Source organism: Dendrobium catenatum, unplaced genomic scaffold (genome assembly GCF_001605985.2).
Source record: "Dendrobium catenatum unplaced genomic scaffold, ASM160598v2 fragScaff_scaffold_82, whole genome shotgun sequence".
Lineage (NCBI taxonomy): Eukaryota > Viridiplantae > Streptophyta > Magnoliopsida > Asparagales > Orchidaceae > Dendrobium > Dendrobium catenatum.
The window spans coordinates 338,566-364,550 of record NW_021318544.1 but is presented as its reverse complement, the minus strand read 5'-3'; the positions used below and the strand labels follow the sequence as shown (position 1 = coordinate 364,550).

Sequence of the window (25,985 nt, the reverse complement as noted above, 5' to 3'; positions counted from 1 at the left end):
AAAATAATAAAAAAAAAATAATAAAAAAAAATAATAATAAAAAAAAATATATATATATATAATAACTTAATACTATTATAACATTAGTAATTAACAGATAATAACAATAACTAGCAATGATAATAATAATACTAATAATAATAACTAATTAACACTAATTATTATTATTATTATTATTATCACTATTATAATTAATATTAATTCTAATAATAATTAACTAAAATTAACAATGATTAAAAAAGTTTATTTTCATGGGTTGAGTTAGATAGTGGGCTGTGGTAATGGGTAGATGGGTTGAGTGGGTCGGCTGTAAGCAATGAAGGCTAGGACAAGGCTTTATTCCGCATAGAGGAGTCGGCTTGGCGTTAATGAGGAGGAGGCTCCAGGTCGAATAAGAGGCGTAGGTTAAGAGGGCTTCGGGTAGGAGAAAGAGTCGGATAAGGGGTAGGGTCAAGCGGCTCTAGTGGAGGATTCGGCTAGGGTAGGTTTGGTCACAGGGCTTGCGACAGGGTCTGGAGTTTGCAGGAGGAGATCGGAGGTCGGGGTCGGCTTCTGGAGTTCGGCCAATTGGTCTGCAAGCAAGTGAGGTCTGAGGTCAAGCAAGGTAGTTGCAGCAAGATGCGGATGTTGGAGCTTAGGAGGAGGTTTCGACTAGGGTGGAGTAGAGGTCGGAGAGTGCAGTTCGTAGTTGGTTCGCAAGAGCTGTGGGGGGTGGGAAGAAGCGAAGATGTCGCAATTCCTTCTCATTTTAACAACACTGAAAAACGGGATTAAGGCACGGATGAGGTGACTGCTCAACGCCGTTCGCAGAGAGCAGGTACTCAGGCGGCGTATGTGACACTGTAGCAGGGATATCGGATGGGCTTTGGTGGGCTCTGAGATAAGGCAATCATTTTGGTGATTTTTAATTCATTTCTCTTTTTTTTTTTTACTGCAAAGGTCAACAATAATGCACCCCACTTCCTAATGCAATTAGTTTACTTCTTTAACTCATTAGGTAATCATATCTCTTTAAACCTTACACAAACTTTAATGCAAAGCATAGACCAAATCATAATATATTATCCCATATGGAAATTTATAGTAAATTTAGCAATAAAAAGTACAAAAAGTTTCTTAAATAGTGAATAAAGCCATTCCGAAATTGACCCATGACTTACAAAATATAAGCAAGAGCAGGTTGAATAATTATCAAAATATTATATTTAAAACAATATTTAGAAAATAAAAAAAAACAATGGTTCTCTAGATTAGTGGAATTAGTCCTCCGATACTTGGTGACCAAAGCCCAACAACAGCTACAACTACAACATCAAGCCTTATCCTATTATATGGGGTCAGCTACATAAATCTTTTTTTCCATTGCCCTATTATGAGTTAAATTCTCATTTAAATCTAATAAATAATGGTCATTTCTACCTTATAAAAATGTTTTTTAGGTCTACATCTACCTTTTTTAAGATAGACCAGATCTACATCTTCTCTCCTAACCGGATTATCGAAAGGCCGATGCTTTACGTGACCAAACCATCTAAGGTGACTCTCTAATCTTATCTATCATTGGATCTACTCCAACCTTTTCTCGTGTATACTCATTTCACATTCTATCTCTAAGTTTAAAACCACTCAACCACCTAAGCATCCCCGCCTTTGCAATGCTTAACTTAATTTAATGCTTCTCTTTTATCATGTATACTCATTTCACATTCTATCTCTAAGTTTAAAACCACTCATCCCCCTAAGCATCCCCACCTTTGCAACACTTAATTTTATGCTTCTCTTTTAATGGCTAATATTTTGCGCAATAAAGTATTGCAAATCTCACCGTCATCTTATAAAATTTTGCCTTAATTTGATGGGCAATTTTCTATCACACAATAGGCCCAATGCATTCCTCCACTTCAACCATCCAACTTGAATTCTACTAATAATATCCCCATCGTCGTCACTTTGAACAATAGGTAACCCACCAAGTAGTTATATTAATCTTTTTGCTTAAGGGAGCATGTAGACTGAAAACAATGAACCCTTTTATCCCTATTTCTTTTTTTCTTCATACAAAATGATGTAGAAAATAATCAAAGGAGCAATTATATTCTTTCTGTTAGCCAAGTAGTAATATTAATCTTTTTGTCTTCAAATGAAACATGTATATATGTTGCAATGAAATCAAATTCATTGAATGTGTGACGATCCCCAAAGCATGTATGCATTTTTTCTCTTTCGCAATATCAAATACCCGAACATAATTCACAAAAGCTTATAGCAGCTAGGGGCAACCCAAACTATAGGCCCAAGCCTACTATTTATGAGGGAATTATGGTTGTTATGATGCTGGATTTTTTTAGAAAATCGAATATGAATTTCAAATGTCAAACTCCAAATCATTTTTATTAAATCAATTTTTTTAGTTCTCATCGTGTTATTGTAGGGTTCTGTAGAGGAAAGTTAGAGGAAAAAGTAAAACCATTTCGGGTCATACAAAGGACTAGGCGTGGAAACATAACATTAAAGTTGATGTGGGAAGCGGCAGCAAGACATAAATTTGAAATGTAATTATTGTGAGAAGGTGGTGAAGGGTGGTGTGATACGTCTTGGAAGAAAAAACAATAAATAAAAGAGAAAAAATGCATTGGAACACAAAGATAATGATTATTTTTTTATTTCTTCAAAAACAATGCACGATAAAATAATCTACTACTCGAGAGATAGATCGGCTCTCCCACAAAACTTAGACGCCACTGAGAAACTCAAATATATATATATATATATATATATATATAGCAGAAAACAAATTGCATGATGCTAAAATAACAACATAGTTGACCCTAAATAGGTTATCCTAATTCCCTCTCAAATCAACCCCTTTTCCTTAATTAATTTCCTCTCATATATAAATTCAAAAGTGGAACTCTTTCCCTAAATAAATCCCCCTTGATTCATCCTCCTTACATAATGAATCATATCTTTCCTTTGCCCCACAAGGGCCCAAACCCCCTTCTTTCTCCCTGCCAATTTTCGCCCAGTCCAGCCCTTAGTTCGGTCCAAGCTAGACCGACCGGCTGGCAAAAGGAAAGATATGATTCATTAGGCAAAAGTAAAACCATTTCGTGTCATACGAAGGACTAGGCGTGGAAACATAACATTAAAGTTGATGTGGGAAGCGACGGCAAGACATAAATTTGAAATGTAATTATTGTGAGAAGGTGGTGAAGGGTGGTGTGATGCGTCTTGGAAGAAAAAACAATAAATAAAAGAGAAAAAAAGCATAGGAACACAAACATAATGATTGTTTTTTTTTATTTCTCCAAAAACAATGCAAGATACAATTATCTCCTACTCGAGAGGTAGATCGGCTCTTCCACAAAACTTAGACGCCACTGATAAACTCAAAAAAAAAAAAACTATAGCAGAAAACAAATTGCATGATGCTAAAATAACAACATAGTTGACCCTAAATAGGTTATCCTAATTCCCTCCCAAATGAGGCCCCTTTCCTTAATTAATTTCCTCTCAGATTTAAATTCAAAAGTGGAACTCTTTCCCTAAATAAATCCCCCTTGATTCCTCCTCCTTACATAATGAATCATATATCTTCCTTTGTCGCACAAGGGGGGCCGAACCCCCTTCTTTCTCCCTACCAATTTTCGCCCTATCCAGCCCTTAGTTCGGTCCATGCTTGACCGGGCGGCTGGCCCCCTGCATATCAATACTTCCCCCTTGATTCCTCTTCCTTACATAATGAATCATATATTTTCCTTTGTCGCACAAGGGGGGCCGAACCCCCTTCTTTCTCCCTACCAATTTTCGCCCTGTGCAGCCCTTAGTTCGGTCCATGCTTGACCGGCCGACTGGCCCCCTGCATATCAATACTACCCCCCCCAAAGGTCTTGTCCTCAAGGTGAACGGATGGGAACTGTCTCCTAATCATCTCGTATGGCTCCCATGTAGCTTTGTGCTTTAATAGGTCCTTCCATTTGACTAGTACCTCCAATGCCCCTATTCCCCTCGACACACCCCTTCTACATCCATAGATTCCAAAATGACCTTCACGTCTTCTATCAGAGATAGGGCTAGTGAGGATGCGGTGTGATCTCCTATCGCACGCCTTAGCTGTGAAACATAAAATACAGGATGGATGGTTAAGGTAGGTGGCAACTATAGGCAATATGCTATTGCTCTAATACGTTCCACTATCTCGTAGGGTCCAAAGTAATTGGGGGAGAGCTTATCATTCCTATGTTGAGCCAAAGTCCTTTATCTGTAAGAACAAAATTTTTGATAAACCATATCCCCAACCTCAAACTGCACATCTCTCCTCTATACATATGTTGGCTTCTATAGGATTTGTTGTGCTCTCCACAAATGTTCCTTCAATTTTGTCAAAATCATATCTCCTTCTTCCAAGTACTACTCCACTGATGACACTGGTGTATTGCCAGACCCATAATGTATCAGATGAGGTGGATCTCTCCAATATAAGATTTTAATAGGTGTTGTCTAGGTTGTTGTATAATATGAAGTGTTATATCAATATTTCACCCATGCTAACCCCGCTTGGCCCACATCTTTGGTGTATATGATACAAAGCAACGAAGATAAGTTTCTACACTGAGATTCATCAACTCTGTCAGGCCTTCTGTCTGAGAGTGGTAAGCTGTACTTCGCTTTAGGATAGTCCCTTGCGTTTTGAATAACACCCTCCAAAAATGGCTCAAAAAGACACTGTCCCAATAGGACACAATGGCCTCGAGTATGCCATCAAAATTGACCACCACTCTAATGAATGCGGCTGCTACTGATACCACTATGTATGGGTGTCGTAGGGAACAAAATAAACATATTTGTTTAATCTGTCCACTACCACTAGAATCACAGTGAACCCTTCTGATCTAAGTAATCCTTCAATGAAGTCCATAGTCACATCTTCTCACACTTTCTCGGGAATGCTAAAGGCCGTAGAAGATCACCTTGAGCTATAGCCAAGTATTTTTGTCTCTAACATACATCACAATTGACCACCAACATCTCTACATCCTTTTGCATTCCCACACAGTAGAGCTCCCCTACTAGTCTATGATATGTCTTTGGGACTTCTGAATGTCTCTCAATAGCTGTTTTATGAATCTCTTGCAACAAGTGAGGAATGTGTGGCGATATCCTCGAAAGCACAAACCGTCCCTGGTATAGCAGCTATTGACCTATCAAAGAGTAACCGGGATAGTTGTCTTTGCCCCGCAATAAATCTCTTCTGATCTTACTCAGCTCCTCATCCTACTAGCTCTCACTCTTCAATGCCTCCAATCTACCACTATGGGAACAGATAAAGCCATAACATGAGGGTTTTCAATAGGGGCTTAATAACTAGTCTCAATCGAAATTTCTCTCTTATCACCAAGAGGGATAATTAACAATAGGGGCTTATACCCATAGAAAATATAAAAACAAGTCATAAACTTCTCGCAGAATGAGAGTGAAATATCTAAATAATATATTATCAATTTAATATATATTTCATAAATTTGACATAGAAAATCCTAAAACCCTCTCAAAATGGCATAAGCATAAAATTTTGGAGCCCACGTTAGGTTCAACATGATGTTAAGAATTGGAGTCGAAAAAAGTGAAAACTCTTAAATCTCTAATTCAAAATTCACAATCAATGAATAAATACAAACTTTTCATCAAATTTCCTTCACTTCTTTTCATCCAAGATAGCATTAAAAAAGACCTAATATCATAATATTTTGTCCTATTTAAAAAGAAGAAACTTTTCTAGCAACGAAAGATTAGAATGTTTTCATAAAATATGCAGTAATGATAGAATCAGAAACAATATCCAAGTGAAATGAGTGGAAAATTTAAATGAGAAACTTACACGATCCACATCAACTTCATCAATTATATTCTTTATCAATTTGTCATCAAACACGTTATACTGCTTGAGGACATGTTTCAGCTCCTCCATCGTGATGTATCTATGTAAAAAGAACAAGATGGTGAAATCTACTGTACAATACTCATGCTGTAAAGCAATAAAACTTATGGAAGATAACTTACCCGCTTCTATCCTCATCGAAATATAAGAATGCCTTGTATAAACGATTTTCTCGCTCCATTCTGTTCATATGCATTGTAGCAGTTACAAATTCAACATAGTCAATCAAGCCGTCACCATCTACATCAGCCTGTTAGAAAGCTATTAATTTCCCACTCATGTGCTGAACAATCATCAGTTAAAAAAATGTGATAGAGAAACATAAACTGGATTAAGTTTTCTTTGCAGCAAAGAACATGCACTACTCGGATGAATAAAAACCCAAAAAAGAAAGGCTCTACTTTGTATGCATGAACTCATTGAGAATATGAAAATACACCAAGAACTTTGACCATAAAATCTACATACTTTGTCTCTTCAACTATGACGTAACAATAGTTTACTTTATTTGGATATTAATTGATATTTACGTTAAAATGAGATTAGTTCACTCATTTTGAAGAGGATTAATAATAAGAAAATGGCATATCTTTACCTCTGACTTCTTAATATCTACATAGATTTCTGATATGAATGTATTTATCCCCTTGAATAGCTATTTCCATTATGAAATTGCATATAGCGTTCAACATCATTTATAAAGCTATATAAACTATAAAAAGGAATAAGCCATCATGAATTTTATACAAATGTGAATGCAAGGATTTCATCATACCGCTTCCATCAACTGTCTCACTTCAGATTCGGATTGCTTGGTACCTAATTTAGTTAGTCCTTCTTTTAGTTCATCAAAAGTAATCGTTCCACTTTTATCAGTATCCATTGATTTGAACATCTGAATTAAACCCACAATCTCATCTTCTGACAAATTTTCTGCAATCACCTGACAAGGAAAACACAGCAAATCAGCCACGAGCGATGTTCATTTGATGAGAAAGCAGAGATATCACAAGCAGACAGTAAACCTTCAAAGCTACTTTCTTAAACTTGTTTGTATTCTTGAACTGTTTCATTCTTGCTATCACTGTGATATCGATTGGTTCATTTGATGCATTTCCATCTATTCTTACCCATGGATGCTCTGTAAAAACATGAAAGCATAGAGAATATTTAGCGTTAAGGAAGTTTGAACATTGAGAATTTTGCAATTTATGATGTCATTTTTCTTTCTAAGGATCAAAGTGAATTATAATTAGTTTTGATAAATCCTTTTCTTAAGAATTATTTTTGTAGTAGAATTTATCTAACATTAAACTTAGTTTTGATTATCCATGCAACCCTATTTCTGTAATAAGAGAGATAAAATGTTGTAAATAAACATCATCTGATAAATAAGATTTGAACATAATCCCCGTCTCCTCCATTTTCTCTCCCACGCATGTAATATCTCTCTCCTATGCATAATTCCTAGTGGTAGAAAAAGCTATTCTTGGGATTCCGCATCTTGGCTAACTACTCGAATTCTCTATCTTATTTCTCTTTCTACAACCCCATTCTAATTCCATCTGTAGATTGGGTTGAAGGAAAAAGCATTTTTGCAAGAAGAAAGAAGAATGCCCAAATGGAGATTATCATCAATTTGGATCAAAGAATATCAAATTATCATCAATTCTGCATGTATATGCATTTATTTTATTTAGCTTTAATGAAATGGAAAATAATTATAATTATTTTTCTTTAAGATGATTCTATTAAAAGGATTTATCTCTTTATTATGGTTTTTAGAATTTTAATTTTGAACTAGCTTGAATTATCCATATATGCCTATTTCTAAAATAAGGATATGAAGAAGTGCAAATAATCATTACAAACATGAATAAAATTTAAAAGTAATTTTCCTTCTTATTTTATAATCTCTATCCACTCTCGTCATTCATACATCCTACTAAATTTATCTCTCTTAGGCATAATTCCCGAGGACCTAACAACCTATACTCGTGATTGCCCCTCATGGCTGACTGCTATTCTCTTTTATTTTTCTTCTCTCTAGAATTTGAATCCCATTCTCACTCAATTAAATATTGAATTCAAGAAGAAAACAAGCAATTCAAAAGCAATGTTGCAAGAAGAAGAAACAAGAAAATAAAAAGGGAGATCGTCTGGGGTCCAATATTATTAAATATACATGGTTTTCCAATCCTCAAACCAAATTATAGTGGGGGAAAAAAAACTCGTTCTATCAGAATTTGACAGTTCTATGGGGATTTTTTGAAAAATAAAATCTGTAATAAATTCAAGCATTCATGCATCTAACCATTGGCAATTCAAAATATAATTCAGAATAAAAATTTTGTAATGAAAAAAAAGAAGTAATTAGTAAAATAATATAAGAGGTCGATTAATATGTAAAAATCTTTATATAAAAGACGTGTGAAAGTTGAAATTCTTTGAACTTACTCAGAATATCAGCTGCAGAAGGACGATCCTTTGGATCTAACTGTAACATGCTACTCACTAACGTTTTTGCTTCATTGGAGATAGATGGCCAAGGATCTGAAGTGTAATCTACATGCCCATTTAGAATAGCCTCAAATACACCCTGTTCATTCTCTGTATTGATAGACACTCAGTATACCATATTTTAGAAATTTTGTATGCATTAAGCTTTCAATGGAATAATCTGGAAGAATAATGACCTGCCCAAAAAGGAGGTACACCAGTAAGAAGGATGTAAAGTATCACTCCAGCACTCCAGATATCAGCTTCCGCACCATAATGACGTCTCAATACCTCAGGAGCTACGTAGTATGCACTCCCAACAAGGTCCTTGAATGTATCCCCTGCGCCAAACATGTCGTGCTGAGTTTGACAATTTTAGCACCCGAAAATAGCAATACATCACGTTGAATAAGATTATATAAAGAAGACAGCTTCTGAAAGAACAAGAAGATTTACATGGCTCTTTTTAATAACATAAATAAGTATGTGTTAATTTTAACCAATTAGCAAATAAAATTGATGGTTCACTTTTTTTCAACCAATTATCAAATACAACAGATGATTCTTGTATAATCAGATCACAGCTTCTTACTGGGATGGATTGATTCAATCTGATATGGAATATCAGCAGAAAAGTCTACTTCATCATCTTGTGTAGCCACCTACACAGGACACTGAAGGCTACTTTCCCACTATGTCTGGGAAGGGCCAATGTTGTCGCCTGTTAGAGTGCTCTTAAACTGTCTTGTCTAGATCAGGGAAGAGAGTTCTTTCCAAAGATTCTTCCCTTCACACCATTCCTCCTCTAACATAGGCTCCACTGATACCAGATCCCAAGTCAAGACTTCTCTTATCAGAGCCTCAAATGAAGAGGAAAGAAATTTTTAATTGAAGCAAAACCTAACTATGGCTCAAGGGTTTGATAATCTAATTCACATATTGCTTACCGATTCTCATTTCTCCATAGATCCATTTGTTAAAAGCATCAATTAGAAAAAACCCCAAGGGTTTGTTTGCTTAAAATATTTAAGCTGCATTTAACTAGGATTTAAGTTAAATCTTGCCAATTTTATACATTAGATCTTAAAGTTTTTACAATCCTATTTTCTCCACATTGAGCTAAATCTAGAATTTAATAGAATCAAGATTTAATGGATTTAGAAAAGGTGAGTAAGTCCTGAATTTACTTGTCAGTGGAATCTAAAACAAGATGCAACAAAAGCAGGACTACAAACATCCACTTCTCTCACAAACTCCTCTTCTCCTTCACACATCAGTCCCATTGATCTTCTTCCCTCAATGCAATCCCATCCATCATGACTTCCTCACTTCTTCTTTGTCATCAAGGGTTTTGAGATTTTTTGTATGAGATGAAGAGAATATAAAAGGTTTAGGAAAATTAGGTGTTATTTAACTTTATAATTATTTATTTTCTTTTTATAAACATTCATATCTTTTGAATTGTTAATACTTAATATTAATAAATAAAAAAGGAGGATTATACATACCACTTTATTTCATACTATTTACAGATCTAACATCCGAAACTTTAATATTACATTCATATCACTCATATAAAATTTTAATATCATTCACTCCTATATTTCATTCTTACCACCCATACCAACTTATAAATTTTAATATTTCATTTCATGCACCCATATTTGTTCTATAGATGGCATGCATGTAATATTAAAGTTTTAGGTGCTAGATATATAAATAGCATGAAATAAAGTGGTATGTATGTAAATCCTCCTAAAAAATAATAATAAATAATTAATAATGGATTTATAGTCACATAATAAAATAAATAAATGTCATTGACAATTAGTCTGATGAGATAATTTATCTTAAATTCTAAATATGTTATTAACTTAATATTAAAATTTTATGATGATATAAAAATTAAGAAAATAGGGTCTCTAGAAAATAACTAAACTATAATAAATCATTTAATTCAAATTAATTTTAATTATTTCCTAATAAAAAATTATGATTAATTTTTTAAGTAAATCCTAGCACAACTAGTTAGTACTCTATTACATACCAATTATCTAATTTAATATTGTAATCTTCGAAATTAAATTTTAATTAATTTTTGTGAATCAATTCACCTCATAAATCAAATTTAAATTCAGTAATCATTTTATCTCTTTATCTGCATGATGATTTCTTTATTGATTTTCTTATTAGTTTATGCTTTCACTCACAGCATCCTAATAATTTTCTTCTTAAATTTCATATTCTTTTAAATCTTAATCCTAAAAATAGTTGCCAAATAGTCTACTATGTTTTACCAAATTTAACATCTATCATGACAAACAATTTTAGAATTTAACACTCACAAGATTTACTAAATCTGGATCCACCGAAATAACTAAATCCCTCAATGAGTTCCCCTAAAAGCTTCACATAAGGCCATAATTTAAATATCCTACAAGTTCCAAAATTCTTCCACACCCAATTTCAGATTATTTTGGATATATGAAGAATTATTCATAACAGTTAACTAAAATAGTAGAAAACTTAATCGAAGAAAGTTTAGCTTAAACATAAGATTACTAAGCGTGTTAATCTACACAATCAAAAAGCTAACACAAAGTATGCTACATTCATGGTACCTAATTGTGAACAATACCGGTTCTAGAAAAACCTGATTGATTTCCCCTGCCTTTCTTATGGAAATCAATGAGCTTGATCGAGCAAGCGCATTGGATACCTTTTCCAGAATATCTTGGCCAAATTTTGGTCAAAATGAATACCGATAGTTAGATTTATTTTATGAAAATGACTGTAATCATTGTGAATTTAAAATTACACCCATCTCACAGGAAATCCAACAAATTTGATATTTATCCTAAAAATTTAGTCGGAACAACCTGGCCCATTTTTTTTCCTATCCTAGACCCAGTATCTTTAACACTCCAATTAGTCAATCATTAATCATTTACCTGGCTTGAAGAAGACCGATAGCCCGAAATCCGTAGCTTTTAGGGGGGAATCCTCATCCTTGCTCAAGAATAAGAAGTTCTCCGGCTTCAGATCCCTATGCATCACTCCGAGCGAGTGGCAGTCATGAACAACCGTGACAATCTCCCGGCATAGTGCCGCGGCCGCCTTTTCCGAGTAATAGCCGCGCTCAATGATCCGATCGAAGAGCTCCCCACCCTCGCATAACTCCATCACCAGATTAACCGACTGCCGATCCTCGTAAACCCCCTTCAAGTCGACGATGCTGCGATGGCCGGTGAGATGATGCATTATCTGAACCTCTCGACGGACGTCTTCCACCATTTCGCGATTCGCCAGTCGCCTAGTAGCGATCGTCTTGCAGGCGAACGAATGGTCAGTTTCTCGGTGAGTGACAAGATAGGTTACACCGAACTGCCCTCGGCCAAGCTCACGGATGAAGCGGTAGCTAGCGCGCACGTCCTCAATCGGCCGGCCGAGAACGCGGCCAACGCCGGGAGGAAGATGAACGGCTGATGTGGGGCGGCGTGGCGGCCACGACGGGGGCATTGGTTTCGCCGGTCGAGTGGTATCTTCCTCTCCGGTGGCATCTCCGCTGTGCCCGTTGGCGTTGCCCATTTGTTTTGCAGTTTTGCCTCTGTTTTAGTGGAGAAAGTCGGTGTTCTTAAGTGAGAAAATTTTTGCTTACTAGAATATTTTGGAAATTCAAAGACTTGCAACGAAAGGTTCTTCTCTTCAAAGAAAGAAGCAAGGCAAATAAATAAATATAGTATAAATTAGTTCTTTTAAAAATATAATTAATGTTTGTTAATATATATTTATAATAATAAAATTTAAATTTTTAGAAAATGCTTAAATTGAGTATTTTGTTAAATTTAATAGTTATATAAATAAAAATACATGATATATAAATTTTTTTAGAAATTTTGGAGGGGTACTTGCCCCATTATCACTGACTTAAATCCACCAATATTGGTATGATATATATATATATTCAATTTTGCTTGTGGGTGATACTCAGATCTTACTCATAATATTAGCTAAAAAAGTAGAAATTTAGAATGAAAAAGAGAGGGGAAGAAAATACAAAAGAAGCTCTATAATTTCATTGCTTAAAGTAAAGAGATAGAGATCAATTAATTACATGAGATATACATTAGAGGATATAAGATAAGCTCACATATAGCCATGGATTAGTCCGATGCGATTTGATTGATCCATGAAATCAACAACTTTAAACTAGTTAGAGTGACTCGAGCTCTGCATGAGCAATTTGAGGTATACATATTTATTGAATATTGAATATATATTTATTATTTATTATTGTAGTGTGTTATAGTATTCATGACGTAACAGTGGAAAATTTTAAAATATGTGTATTATATATTTGTGAAGAGAAATGCGGAGAACAAAAAGCTTAGTATAAAATTTGATGTTAACATCAAGCAGTCAAAGTTGATAGGCAACGACATACTCCAATGTTGTTGGTGATGGCGATAACAAAATTGGTGTTCATTAATGATTGAACGATTATGAGTGAGCGATGTTGATAGGAATATTATAGCATGAGAGTATTGCTGAAGGGCAATAGTCGAATTATGTTGCTCGACGGGCCATCGTCGAGCCATAGTAATTAGAAAACCATCATTAAAGGATTGCTCTCAAGTGAAGAAAAAATTATTATGTGCGGATATCGGACACCATCCGGAGACTAATCAAAATATGACATGTCATTTTTTTTTGCTAGGTATGGATGCTCAGTACCACTATGTGCTAGATGATGTGGTGCGTTATCTCCAAATTATCCCATGTCAGCACATAATCACAGGCCGGTTATTTTAATTTATTCAGGCGATGATATCGATATTTTTTTTCTCAAATTTACTGCGATAAATATTGGACAATATAGGACATTTCAGAAAAAGCAAAGGCTGCATGTGAAGTGGGCCCCAGTAAACCTAGGTTCTTATCAGATAATGTTTTTTGTGCTTTCGATAAATTATATTTATGCATTGTAGCCGGCTGTGTGGCGTTATGTTTGTACTTATTTGTTGACTTGGTGAATAATTGAAAAGGTCAAGTAATTATAAAAAAAAATTAATTTCGAATGTTTTGACAAATATTTTAATAATAATATTTTTAAAATATTTAAAATTTAATTGATTTTTAAAGATATTTTACATATATTAAAATTAATTCTAAATTTTATTATACTTAAAATTTGATTAAGATATCTTAAAGTAAATTTTTTCGTATGCTCATTTATAGAAAATTTTAAGATGATTTTTATTGGAATTAGTTGAAATAATATTAATTTAATTTTAATTAATTCAATTTTATTGTGATAAGATTATAAACTTTTATTTTAATTAATACAATGATTAACAATGCGTTAAGATTTTAGCTATTCATAGATGGGTCTAATATAGTTTTTTTTTTTTTTATGAAACCCATAATAGGGGCTTACGCGTTATTTAAAAATAAGTTTACAAGTCCTTAATGAATTAAAACTTAGAAGCCTTAGATTCAAACTAAATACATGATCATACAAAAGAAGCAAAAAGATATAACCAAAAAGCTAAAACACAAAGAGACCTTGCACACACCAGAGGATCAGCCAACTGGAAGCAGTCCCAACAACACTCAAAATCAATAGCAACACTCAAATCCAAGAAGACTGCACATGCATCAACGACAGCAACCAAAACAACACCCAAATGAACGACCAAATGCTCCCAACGAGTAGCATCCCAACGAACAGTCTCCACGTAGATGAATCTAATATAGTTCGATATGAGTTGATCTCAAAGAAATATTCCAATCAAATGAGCCCGACATGACATGATGGACATTTACATGCTTAATAATTATGGTGTACCAATTATATTGAATTCACCAATAGATCGTAGCATCTATATGGTTGTTACATGTAAAGTACGGTTACTTAATTCAAGCTAATGGGTTGGGTTGAAGTCTGAATTAAATGTGACCCAACATAAAATCACTTGATTTTAATCTTACTCATTTATTACAAACGATAAAAAAGTTTTCTTTGATCTCACACATGTAGCCCATTTTGTTATGTGATTTATAAATTTTTTGTATTAATACTATCAAATTGATCTAAAATATGACCCATTGAGATGAAGGAATGTTGGTGGCTAGCCAAGAAGCAAATAGTGAACATGTTATTTATTGTTCGCTTTTGTAAAGTCAACCCAAATATGACCCAAAAATTAAATGAAACAACATTTTATATCCCCCCCCCCCCCCCCCCCACATAAAAAGGAAATAACATATACACTCTACACGGGCAATTTATCGTGTTTTTTATATATCCATTTAAATCCACCAAATTAATAATACAACTAAATTAACATTAAAACAAAAATATTTAAACATGTTATATGAAAACAAATATGTGTTGATGGAGTGCTGACTTTATACCTTAGATTTGCGCAAAGTTCCTGTAAACACATATAAAATAGAGGATCAGAGGAAACACTTAAATTTTAATGTAAAAATTTTAGAAAGGGAAAAAAATTATTGGACTTAGCAATTGATTTGATGCACGTAAATGAAATGATTCACTATATAAATAAATTTACAAAGGTCCTCACGTTCCCTTAATTAGATAATACATGATGATAAAATAATAAACTCAAGTTTAATCTCTTATAATAGTTTGTTGGAGATGTAAGGGAGGGATAGTAATGGCAATTACATAAAGTTAGTTAGGTAACAACAATCAGATGGTGGTGGTTAGACAATGACGAACCTATTATAGTACTCATGTGATAATAGTTGGAAGATGGTAATTAGACAATGGTGAGTAGATTATGTGGGTGGTGTTTGTGGTTAGATGATGATACTTAGGCAACAATGATTGAACCACAATAGTGGGACAATAATAGTAGCTGGTACGTAGTGGTCATCGACATCAAATGTTAAGTAGGGTTGTAGAGTTTATCAGCTCTTCAATCACTCTAAAATTCAAGTCCAAGGTCTCTCATAAAGAATGGAGTCTATTTATAGTTTTTGATAGTGACATTTTGGTAAATTTTGCTAAATTGTCATAACAATTCATTAAATGAATAATTTTGAATCCTTTGATAATTAATAATTTATTTATCATTTAAATGCCTTAATAATCTTAAAATAGAGTAAATTTAGGCTCATGATATTCTTTACATTAAGATGCTTAATCTGACAATAAGCATGTAAAATAAAAAGGCCATTTGGTCATTCAATTAATATCGATCTTGAAGTTTTCCATCATACCTATTATATCATTTTTTATGTTGTTGCATTTACCTTATTAAGACATTCAAAATGGCTACAGATATACTAAAATTTAAGTTTAAATGATCTTAAATTTAATTTTAATTTTAATTTTTTTTTCAAATATTGCTATGAGATATGTGCATAATCAAATTGATATTCAAATGACTCTTTTATACATAAAAGCACATGTTATCCAAAAATATATATTAAGCTTTTGAAAGAAAAAATTGTTTCACAAAGTTATTTTAAAAAGATGCAAGGCATGGTCACTCACTTGACATCTATATGGATCTCCCATCATGGACTTAAATCATGTAAAATTTTCTAATTATAATTTTAGCCTCCCCTAAAGTCGTGTCCAAATTAAGGCCAAAATTATTGAATTTTTATGTACAAACTCTCCAAATTTATAAAAAAATTTAGTGTGGATGCTCTATTAGGCTTGTGACACCCCAGCATTTAAAGTGGAAAAATTGAATCCATAACAATAAAAATGATTTGAAAGAATCTTTAAAAAAAGCATAAATGGGCATGTTTGCAATCTAAATTTGGCACGAATTGGGTTGGGCTTGTGACACCTCGGGATTTAAAGTGGAAAAATTTTATTTCTTTTCCGCTTTTTTTTTCTTTTTAATTCATTGAGAACCAAATCATCGATCACCATAATAGACTATTTATATTTAGGAAAAAATACAAATAATGGGAAACATAATTATATTACTACAGATAATATTTATATCTTATTTAAAATTCAAAAGCATGTATGCAATAGTCATCACATACTATAATAGAATACACATAAAACCAAAATAAGTCAAATGCTAGAGTAAAGTTAAACTAGCATCAACCCATTATCACTGCTTAGCCTTACTCTGTATCCTCTTTACCTTTATCTAAAATTATATAAAACTATGTAATGAGTATAAAAACTCAACAAATATCCAAAACTTACAATTATATTCAATGAAAGACAAAAGAATTAATATGTCTACTCTAGTTCTAGTCATAAATCAACTAATAATAGTCTATCAGTATAAGTAATAAGCAATCTATAAAATCAGTATCAATTACTAGTTAATTCAGTATGATTAATAAAGCTAAAAGGGGTCTATCAACTATAAGAAAATTTGTTAAAAAGTACTATCTATTAATGGGCCATGTTAGTATGTTATACTATATTGTATCAGTATCAATGCTAGTTCAATCAATTCTATATAAGTTGTATCTATCAAAATAGTTTGATATATTAGCATATAAATGCAATCATGAATGCAATTCTAAAGATTAAGACAATACATCAAATTTTAATGTAGTATTTTCATCATTTCATATGTCATTATTCTGTCTTATCAATCCATCATCATCAATTAATTATATCTTTTAATAATCAATATTAATTATTTATTTAAATAGGAAGATTTCAATTAATGAATAAAGAGTCTTCACACTTTACCCGTCGGCATAATCAATCAATCGGTTATATGCTACAACCAAGATAACACCACCAATCTTTTATTTTAAGGAAAGTTTGTTGAACCACCTTTTGTATAAGGTATTATGTTTTAACAGACAACCCATATTAATTATAGTTTTAACAACTAACCGTCATTGCTTACATGCAAATTTCATATTTATCTCACATATCAATTATATCATTTTCTCTATGCAATGCAATATATGTATGAAATACAATAATCCATGAAATGCAGGAAAAAACTATATACTATACAATAATTTTAAAAAATCATAACTTCCAATTTTCCCAATAAAATTCAATAATATTATAATTAAAGTGCTCGTAAGGATCATATTTATTTTATATAAAAAGTTTCATATTAAAAGCTCGATAATTCAAAAGAAAAATATAAATTTTTATATATTTTGGAAAGATTGAAATTGTAGAAAATAAGTCATAAAAAATAGGAGTAAGAATATAGTCACTTACTTTAAGTAGAACAAAATTCATAACAGAAATGATGGACGAAACCACCACAAAGAGTTTTTTCTCTCCTCTCTCTCTCTCTCCACTTCTCTCTTCATTCTCTTCTTTCATTCCTTGACTCCTCTAACAAGAAATGAAATAAGGGGTAGGGGAGGGCTGAGTGACGTCGTGACGCTCTAACATAGAGCTGCAACATCGCATGTTTAATCCACTATCACCATAGAATAAAGAGCATTGGCTCTACTGCATAAAATCATAATCCCTAGTGCTACTCCTCCTAGAGGCATTGTGCCCGCAAGCACAGTGTCACAGTGCCCAACCCTGAATTTTCATATTTTCTTAAATAAGTTTATTTTAAACTCTTATGTTTTTATAATCTCTCCATCTAAAAAAATGCCATCCTTGACATTTCTATATTATTACCTATTTTCTTTTAGATTTGTCTAGTCTATTTTACTAATTTATCACTCGTCATCTGAAAGATTTTGTCAATAAACTTTAACATATTCCCAAGCATTATTAAAAATACTTTTGTATCTGATTTAGACTTCTTTCAATTTTCGTTTACCACTACAGGAAAACCTGATATTACAGGCGGATAAAATACGTCGGTACTACATAAAATATGATGGAAAGCCTCGGTTTATGGCGCATTTTCGTCCAAATTTCATCCGTCGATTTGGCACGCATCGGAAAAAGTCTTTCGATGTATATAAAATGCAGGAAATCATTCAGGCATACTCTCCGACACATTACCGACAAAAAATGTGTTAACAAAATGATGTTTATACCAGATTATTCCGGTGTTATATACGCCAGAATTTACGACATACTTATACGCCGGAAACGCTGGCGGATAAAACGCCGTAACTAAAGCTATGGCTTGTTACTAGCGCATTATCCGCCGATAATTTCGACGGATATAAAACGCCAAAAATGATGCAGATATTCGTTGTATCATCATTTCCGGAAAATTACAGACGCCAAATCCACTGGAAACCTGTAGCAATGACAAAAAAATTGCCTTCCCAAGCAAAAATTTAATTTCCACACCCGCAAACATATACAAATTCATACAATAATAGTTTCACAACATAGATCTACACATCACAGATCTTAAGAACTTCAACAAATACTTAAAAATATAAATGTCCATTGACATAAATTGTTCAATAGCATCAACCAACTAATATTAAAAACATCACAGATTTTTCAATAACACAGATTCAAAAAATTAAACAAGTTCATATGATATTGAAAAAACTAAACTACTATGAATCTATGGACTCATCCTCAGCTGGAGCTACCTCTTTTCCACTCAACTGCTCCCTCATTTTGCGCATTTCATCCAACAACTAATTGTGATGCTCATGCATCTGCATTTGTATATGTGCTTGCAACTGAACTTGCCAATCAGCTTGTGATTTTCTTACTTTTTCTAGCTCCGCTTGAAGGGCACTGATTTGTTGACTATGTAAGGACTCATGTGAACTGGTTGCAAAGCTGGATCCAGTAGAGGTCATCCCCTCGTATGCCTGAGCTTTCAAACCTAATACATAAAACCTTCCATGTTGCATTCCTTCAATGGCTTGCGACCAGATGCGGTACTCAGAATACTCCACAAAGCCGCTAGAGGAATCCTCACCTACTGCGGGCTGACTCTCTCAAAGCCGTGTATACTCCTTCTGTGAAAGTAGAATATATATATTTATATAATTGAGACTAAAAATAAAAATTATTAAACATATATACTTACATAGGCTTTTCTTGCTCGCTCATCAATTCATTGTTGATCCTCCTATCGCTTATGAGTGTGACTATGCAATTCCACAGGAGTTGATTCTCTATCCAGCATCTCTTTATGTAAGAGAATTCTATTAATATTTCTATTAAAGAAAAAATTTAAAAAGCTTTTAAAATTCATTACCAAACATCGCATGTGCTCAGAATGTGAAATAGAGCCGCTAGTATGATGGAAACTACCCAAGCCCCCAACATCAGAAGCTCTATTCTGTCGATTTTGATCCCTCCTCCTGCTATACTCTGCGCTGCCCCAAGTAGTGTTCAACTCAGCCCATATAGTCTCTCTAATCCATAATGGTTGCTCGTTAGTCTTTCTGATGTCTGTGAATATGTCGTGCATCCGAGTGGACCCACACTTCTCACAATTCTTTCTAATTTTATCTTTGTGCTGGAGAAGCCAATAAAATCTTTTTGCATTCAAAAACATATAATATAAATTATATATATTTGTTAGCTTAAGTAAAAAAGATTAAACCATTTAAATAAAAATATCTCAAATTCTCTAAACCATATTTCTCAGACTTCTTTCGAGACTTTCTGCATTAAAAAACATACAATATCGTGGCATGAATCCTCAGTGATATAGATCAACAGTTGCATCATCTGGTCTTAGGTGCACTAGATTTTTATGTTTTGAACATGGACATCGAAACATTCCATCTGATATGAAGCTGGGTAGTTGTTTCGCATGCTGAATGAAAATGTTCACCCCATTAATGAATTCATCTGTTAATGTCTTTCATTCTTGCGCCAATCAGTTATACATCCAACTTCTTTGATTTCTAATATCCATAACCTACATATAAGAACAGATAGTTAATGGATTATAATAATTTATGTGACATTCATATATTAACTATCTCTTCTCTTTACCTCTCTCTCTCCCCCCTTCTTCTATCTCATTCCCTCTCTTACTTTCTTAATCATATATTATCGTCATATAGACCTAGTGAGAGGGACTTGAAGGTTAACTCAAATTATGGAGGTCAACTTTAGAGTATAAAGGTTTTCACTTGAGTAGATCTAAAACTGAATATATAGAGATATTAATAGTAAAATTCAAGTGATGCTGAAATTAATGGGGATATTAATAGAAGAATTCAAGTTGGACGGTTGAAGTGGAAGAATGCATCGGGCTTGTTGTGCGATAGAAAAGTCTCCCTCAAACTTAAGGGAAAATTCTATAAGATGGTGGTGAGACCTGTAATGCTTTATGGTGCCGAATCTTGGCTATTAAAAGGGAAGCATAATACTAAGTTAAGTGTTGCAGATATGAGGATGCTTAGGTGGATGAGTGGCTTGATCCTTAGAGATAGTATACGAAATAAGCATATACGTACGTCAAAAGGTTGGAATAACTCTAGTGTTAGATAAGATTAGAGAGAAAACCTTTAGACTATAAGGTTGACCTCCATAATTCAAGTTTACCTTCAACTCCATGTCTAGTCTTATCAACAAGAAGAATATCATCAGCAAAAAGAATACACCAACGTATATCCTTTTGTAAATGTCTAGTGAGAACATCTACGACTAAAGTAAAAAGATATGGACTTAAGGCTTATCCTTGATGTAATCCAACAGAAATAGGAAATTACTTGGTCAAACCACCTTGTGTTTTAACACAAGTAATAGCTCATGCATAAATATTTTTAATTATTTGAATATAAGCGCTATTAACTCTTTTTTTTACAAGAACTCTCAATAGCACTTATCTTTGAACTTTATCATATGATTTCTCTAAATCAATAAATATCATATGTAGATCCTCCTTATTCTCTCTATATTTCTCCATCAAACCTCTCAATAAATGTATGGCTTCCATAATAGACCTACCCGACATGAATCCAAATTGATTTTGAGAAACATTCGCTCTTTGTTTATCAACAAAAAAAAAAACATCTTAAGCAAAAGTAAACACCAAGGCACATCCTCTAACAATGTCTAATAACAATTTACATGAATAAAAATCTTACAATCGACGAAATCGGGAGGCGGCGAACTTTGAAAACTTACAGTCGATTTTTGTCAAACCAGTCTCCTTTTCCCGGCGACGAAGGCGGCGATCGTCGGTGACGTAGCGTGAAAGTCCAGAAGCCTCGGCGATGGTGATCTAGGGTGGGGTGATGCTGGGGCGACGAGAGAAGAGCGGAGATGCGAGAAATGGCAGAAGTAAATGAGCAACCAGATGGGCTCAGGTTCGAAAATAGGGCTTTTGCCGGCAGAATTTCCAGCGTCTTGTACGTCAAAACTTTTTCGGAGTCTTTTTTGCCGATTACAAGTCGTTGAGTTTAAGTTGTCTTATCCGTTGATAAATGCGCTGGGCTATTTCCGCCGTAAAATTCGCCACTCAGAATGAAATGCTTGTATTTGCCGACGTTAAACCCGGCGTATTGGGCGTCGAAAAACTACCGACGACCATTCTGCTGGAAATAACACCATTGTTTTTTAGTCGCAATTATGTTATATTATATCAATATTAATATTGATTCAATTAGTTCTATATCAATTGTATCTATCAAAATAGCTCAATATACAATCATGTAAATGCAATTATGAATGTGATTATGAAGAGTAAGAGAGGACATATAGCTTTATAGTGTTTTCTTTCTTCTATTTGTTATCCATATGTCTTATTAATCCATTATCATCGGATAATCATATTTTTCAATTATCTCTATTAATCAGTTATTTAAATAGGTATATTTCAATAAATTAATAAAGAGTCATCGCTCTCTACTCATCAGCATAATTAGTCAATTAGTTACAAGGAACAACTAGGATCACACCATTAACTTTTTATTTTAAGGAAAGCCTATTGAGCCACCCACCCTCTTGTACATGGTATTATATTTTAAGTGTCAACCCGTATTAATTATATATAATAACCAGTCTTCCTTACTTACATGAAAATGTTGAATTTATCTTATATATAAGTTATTCCATACTCTCTATGCAATGCATTATCATGTATGAAATATCCACAAAATAGAGGGAAATCAATACATTGCACTAATTTTAAAAAATCATAACTACTAATTTACCTAGTGAAATTTAATAATATTATAGTTAAAATGCTCATGAGATCATACCTATCATATATGAAAAGTTACATAGTGAAAGATGGATAATTCAGGAGAAGAGTAAGAGTATAGTCACTTACTTTAAGTAGAATGAAATTCATAACAAATGTGACTGATGAAACCACATAGAGCTCTCTCTCTCTCTCTCTCTCTCTCTCTCTCTCTCTCTCTCTCTCTCTCTCTTCTCTTTTTCCCTACCTCGATTCCCTCACCGACATGAAATGGAATAAGGGGCAGGGAAGGCTCAGTTGAGGAAAAATATATATAATTTTTTTTTTCAATGCTCCAACCTAACATAGTAGAGTTGCAAGATCATTCTATAGTTACTATAGAGTAGAGAGTATCCGCACCGTTGCATTAAATTCCTACACTCCAGCGTTGCCCTCCTTAGAGCCGCTGAACCCGCAAAAATAACATCGTAGCACCAACCCAGAATGTTCATGTTTTTCAATTAGGTTCATTTTTAACTTTTGGGTTATTATAGGGCTAGTTGGATGGATTGCTTCCACTAGGGCAATCATTGATGCTTGTTAGCCCCAAAATGTGCTTTATCATGTGAGAGGTTTTACAATGCCTCAATGAGAATTTTTTTCAAAGAAATTGAATATTTTCTAAATTTTAATATAAATAAAATATTATTTAAATTAAAATAAACCATCATAGCTTCAAAAACTATTAAAAGTTTTCAAAAATATACAAAAAAATTAAAATTTGCCAAAAAACAAAATACTAATATTGTCTCCTACATGTATACATACCCTTATGAGTGAGTGGAAGAACTCGTTCCTCTTAATTTTTTCCTTTGTAGGCTTTAATTATTTCTCCTAATAGAGATTCAATACTATCTTGTATAGACAAAGTATTCCCTTCTTTCAAGCTCTAATATTTGTTCTTCAAGGAGTGTTAAGCTTCAATATAGATAAAGTATTCTTCCTTTACAGGCTAAAATTCTAAAAGAGGTTTAATGATGTCATATAAAGGAGAAGCATTCTCTTTTATATTACTTAATTATAGTATATATATTATATATTATGTATATTATACTATAGATATATATAGTATTATATAGTATATATATATATATATTATATAGTATAATATACTAATATAGGTTAAACAATCATTTATGGTTTTCGTTACACCAAAATATTTTTGGCACAAAACCTTTCCATTTTGATTTTGAAAGTTCGTTAGGGATGTTAAGCCCTATAGAACTGGGCCCAAGCTAACCAAGAGGGGGGGGGGAGGGGGTGAATTGGTATTTTTAAAAATTCTTTTCACAAAAAGTAAAAATCTCATAAACCAAAATCACACCACAAGAAAACAAGCGCAGAAATTTAAAGTGCGGAAGCAAGAAATAAGAAACAAGAAATTTATAGTGTTCGGTAAACTCGACCTACGTCACACCCGGAGGCGCCCTCCGAGTATTGCACTACAATCGTGACTCTTCTTTAGCCCCCACAGCTAGGCGGAAAAGCCTTTATCAAAGAACCTCCTTTTTGCCACCTCTGGCAAGGCAGAGCACCTATCTCCTTTGTGCTTCCTCCTGAAGCTGGAGAGAACCACAAATCAGATGCTGAAACCTTACCTCTATCCGACCCTTCCACGGACGAGAAACTCTAGACAAAAAGAAGCAGAGCGATCCTTAAAGCAACCCTTGTGAATCCCCTCACAAGCCCCCCTCACAGATCCTCTCTCTCTCTCTCTTTCTCTCTCTTTCTCTTCTCTTCTCTCTCTCTCTTCTCTCTCTCTCTCTCGTCTCTCTCTCTCCTCTTTCCTCCTCAAGGCCTTCTCAGGTTAAGGCAGCAGCAAAAGATGTTCAAATGTTGAATAAGAGCTCTAAATAGAAGAGCTTTAAAAGAGCTCATTAATTGCAAGTTGCCGACAATATTGTCCAGGCGATATGGACCATCGTCCTGTCCGATCAGTACAATCTCAGAGATCGGCCAGAGCTATCGCCTTGGAATGCAAATCTGGAAATTTAAAATTGGCTTGATCTCCTGGCCGATCTCATGATCGTCCCGGCCGATCAGTTCAAATCAGAGGGAAGATCATCCATAGCATCGCCCTGAATTTGAGCTGGCCATATTTGTCACTCCAGAAGAATAACCTTAAGATTTTTGAATAGATCGTCTTGGCCGATCCTGCGATCGTCCAGGATGATATGATCAAATCAATCATCCTTAATTACTCCCTTGATTTTCTGATCAATTAAGGCATAATTTGTGAATATCGTCCAGGCCGATCAATGATCATCTTGGCTGATTATTAAAAAATACAGAATATCTTAATTTTTTATGGCGGTAACTTTTTTCTGTTTTGAGCTTATCGTCCTGGCCGATACACATATCATCTAGGACGATCTGTTAATGATGGCTGCCTTAATTAAGAATCCTTATTTAGATTTTCTGTTTTAAGCCCGACCGTCCAGGACGATGTAAATATCGTCCTGGCCGATATGAGTAAAAACAGAAATTCTAAGTCTCTCAAGTGTGTGTGTGTGTAGGGTTACTTAGCATCAGTCTCTTTGAACATTACAAATAGACTCAAGAAGAGAAAAAAACAAAGTACAGACTGACTCAACCCTAAACCTATGCAATCTTGAACTGGCTTCTATTGCTCGTGCGAAGTTCGATTCCTGAAAAGTTAGAAGTAACAGGCAGTCCAAGAGAATCAATAGTGTTTGTCAATCATCAAAACATAAGTCATTAAAATAGATTTGTAACAATCTCCCCCTTTTTGATGATGGAAAACACAAGTAGGAAAAACTCAGAAAAAATAAGCAATTCATTAAAATTTCAAAGTTACAAGCACACCAACTTTTTCTACCACAACCTACTCCCCCTTTTGTCATCACAAAAAGAGGGTCCTAGACACAAAAAAAAAAAGAAAATAACACAACTTAAACTAAAACAAACTACAAGACAAACTATAGAAAATAGAAAACAAAGACTAGAAAAACGAGAGACCCTGATCATCAGTTGGAGGTGGTGGAGGTGGCTGCTGAAAGTAGCTGGCAAGCATAGTAAACTGAGCATTGAACCAGGTGATGTCCTGGCCATGCTGCTGTTGCTGGTGAGTAATGTAGCTATCAAAACGGGCTAAATCCTCTGTGCAGTGCTGCTCATAACGGGCAATGTTCTCAGAATGTTGCTGCTCCTGTGCAACAACGTAAGCGTCAAAGTGGGTCTCCCATCGATCAAACCTCTCTATCAACTGATCAAATGGTGAATGCAGGTGGAGAGGAACAGGATCAGGAACAGAAGCGGGAGCCTCCTCCTCCTCAGCCCCCTGAGGTTACTCATCCCCAGGGTGGAGACGAGTACTATAAAAGGTACTGAAGGAACTATTTGAGTAGAAGAGAGGCGATCGTCCCGAGGAGTCAAGCTGGATGATCGCTGAAAAAGCAGATTGTCTAGGCCGATTAGGTGTATCATCCAGGATGATGCACAATAATTGATCGTACTGG

The 25,985-nt window shown here is 34.1% G+C and overlaps 1 protein-coding gene across 1 annotated transcript in view; it reads right to left on the bottom strand.

Annotated features, from left to right (window-relative positions):
• Positions 1 to 12,131, bottom strand: part of LOC110093070 (calcium-dependent protein kinase 1) — a 35,588-nt gene extending 23,457 nt beyond the window's left edge. The window contains exons 1-7 of the mRNA XM_020817837.2: positions 11,389 to 12,131; positions 8,635 to 8,778; positions 8,396 to 8,548; positions 6,964 to 7,079; positions 6,714 to 6,881; positions 6,061 to 6,188; positions 5,879 to 5,978 (exon numbers count right to left, since the gene is read on the bottom strand). Coding sequence (XP_020673496.1) covers positions 5,879 to 5,978; positions 6,061 to 6,188; positions 6,714 to 6,881; positions 6,964 to 7,079; positions 8,396 to 8,548; positions 8,635 to 8,778; positions 11,389 to 12,025 — 1,446 coding nt within the window. The 5' untranslated portion in view covers positions 12,026 to 12,131. The remainder of the gene's footprint in view (positions 1 to 5,878; positions 5,979 to 6,060; positions 6,189 to 6,713; positions 6,882 to 6,963; positions 7,080 to 8,395; positions 8,549 to 8,634; positions 8,779 to 11,388) is intronic.
• Positions 12,132 to 25,985: the final 13,854 nt, after the last annotated feature.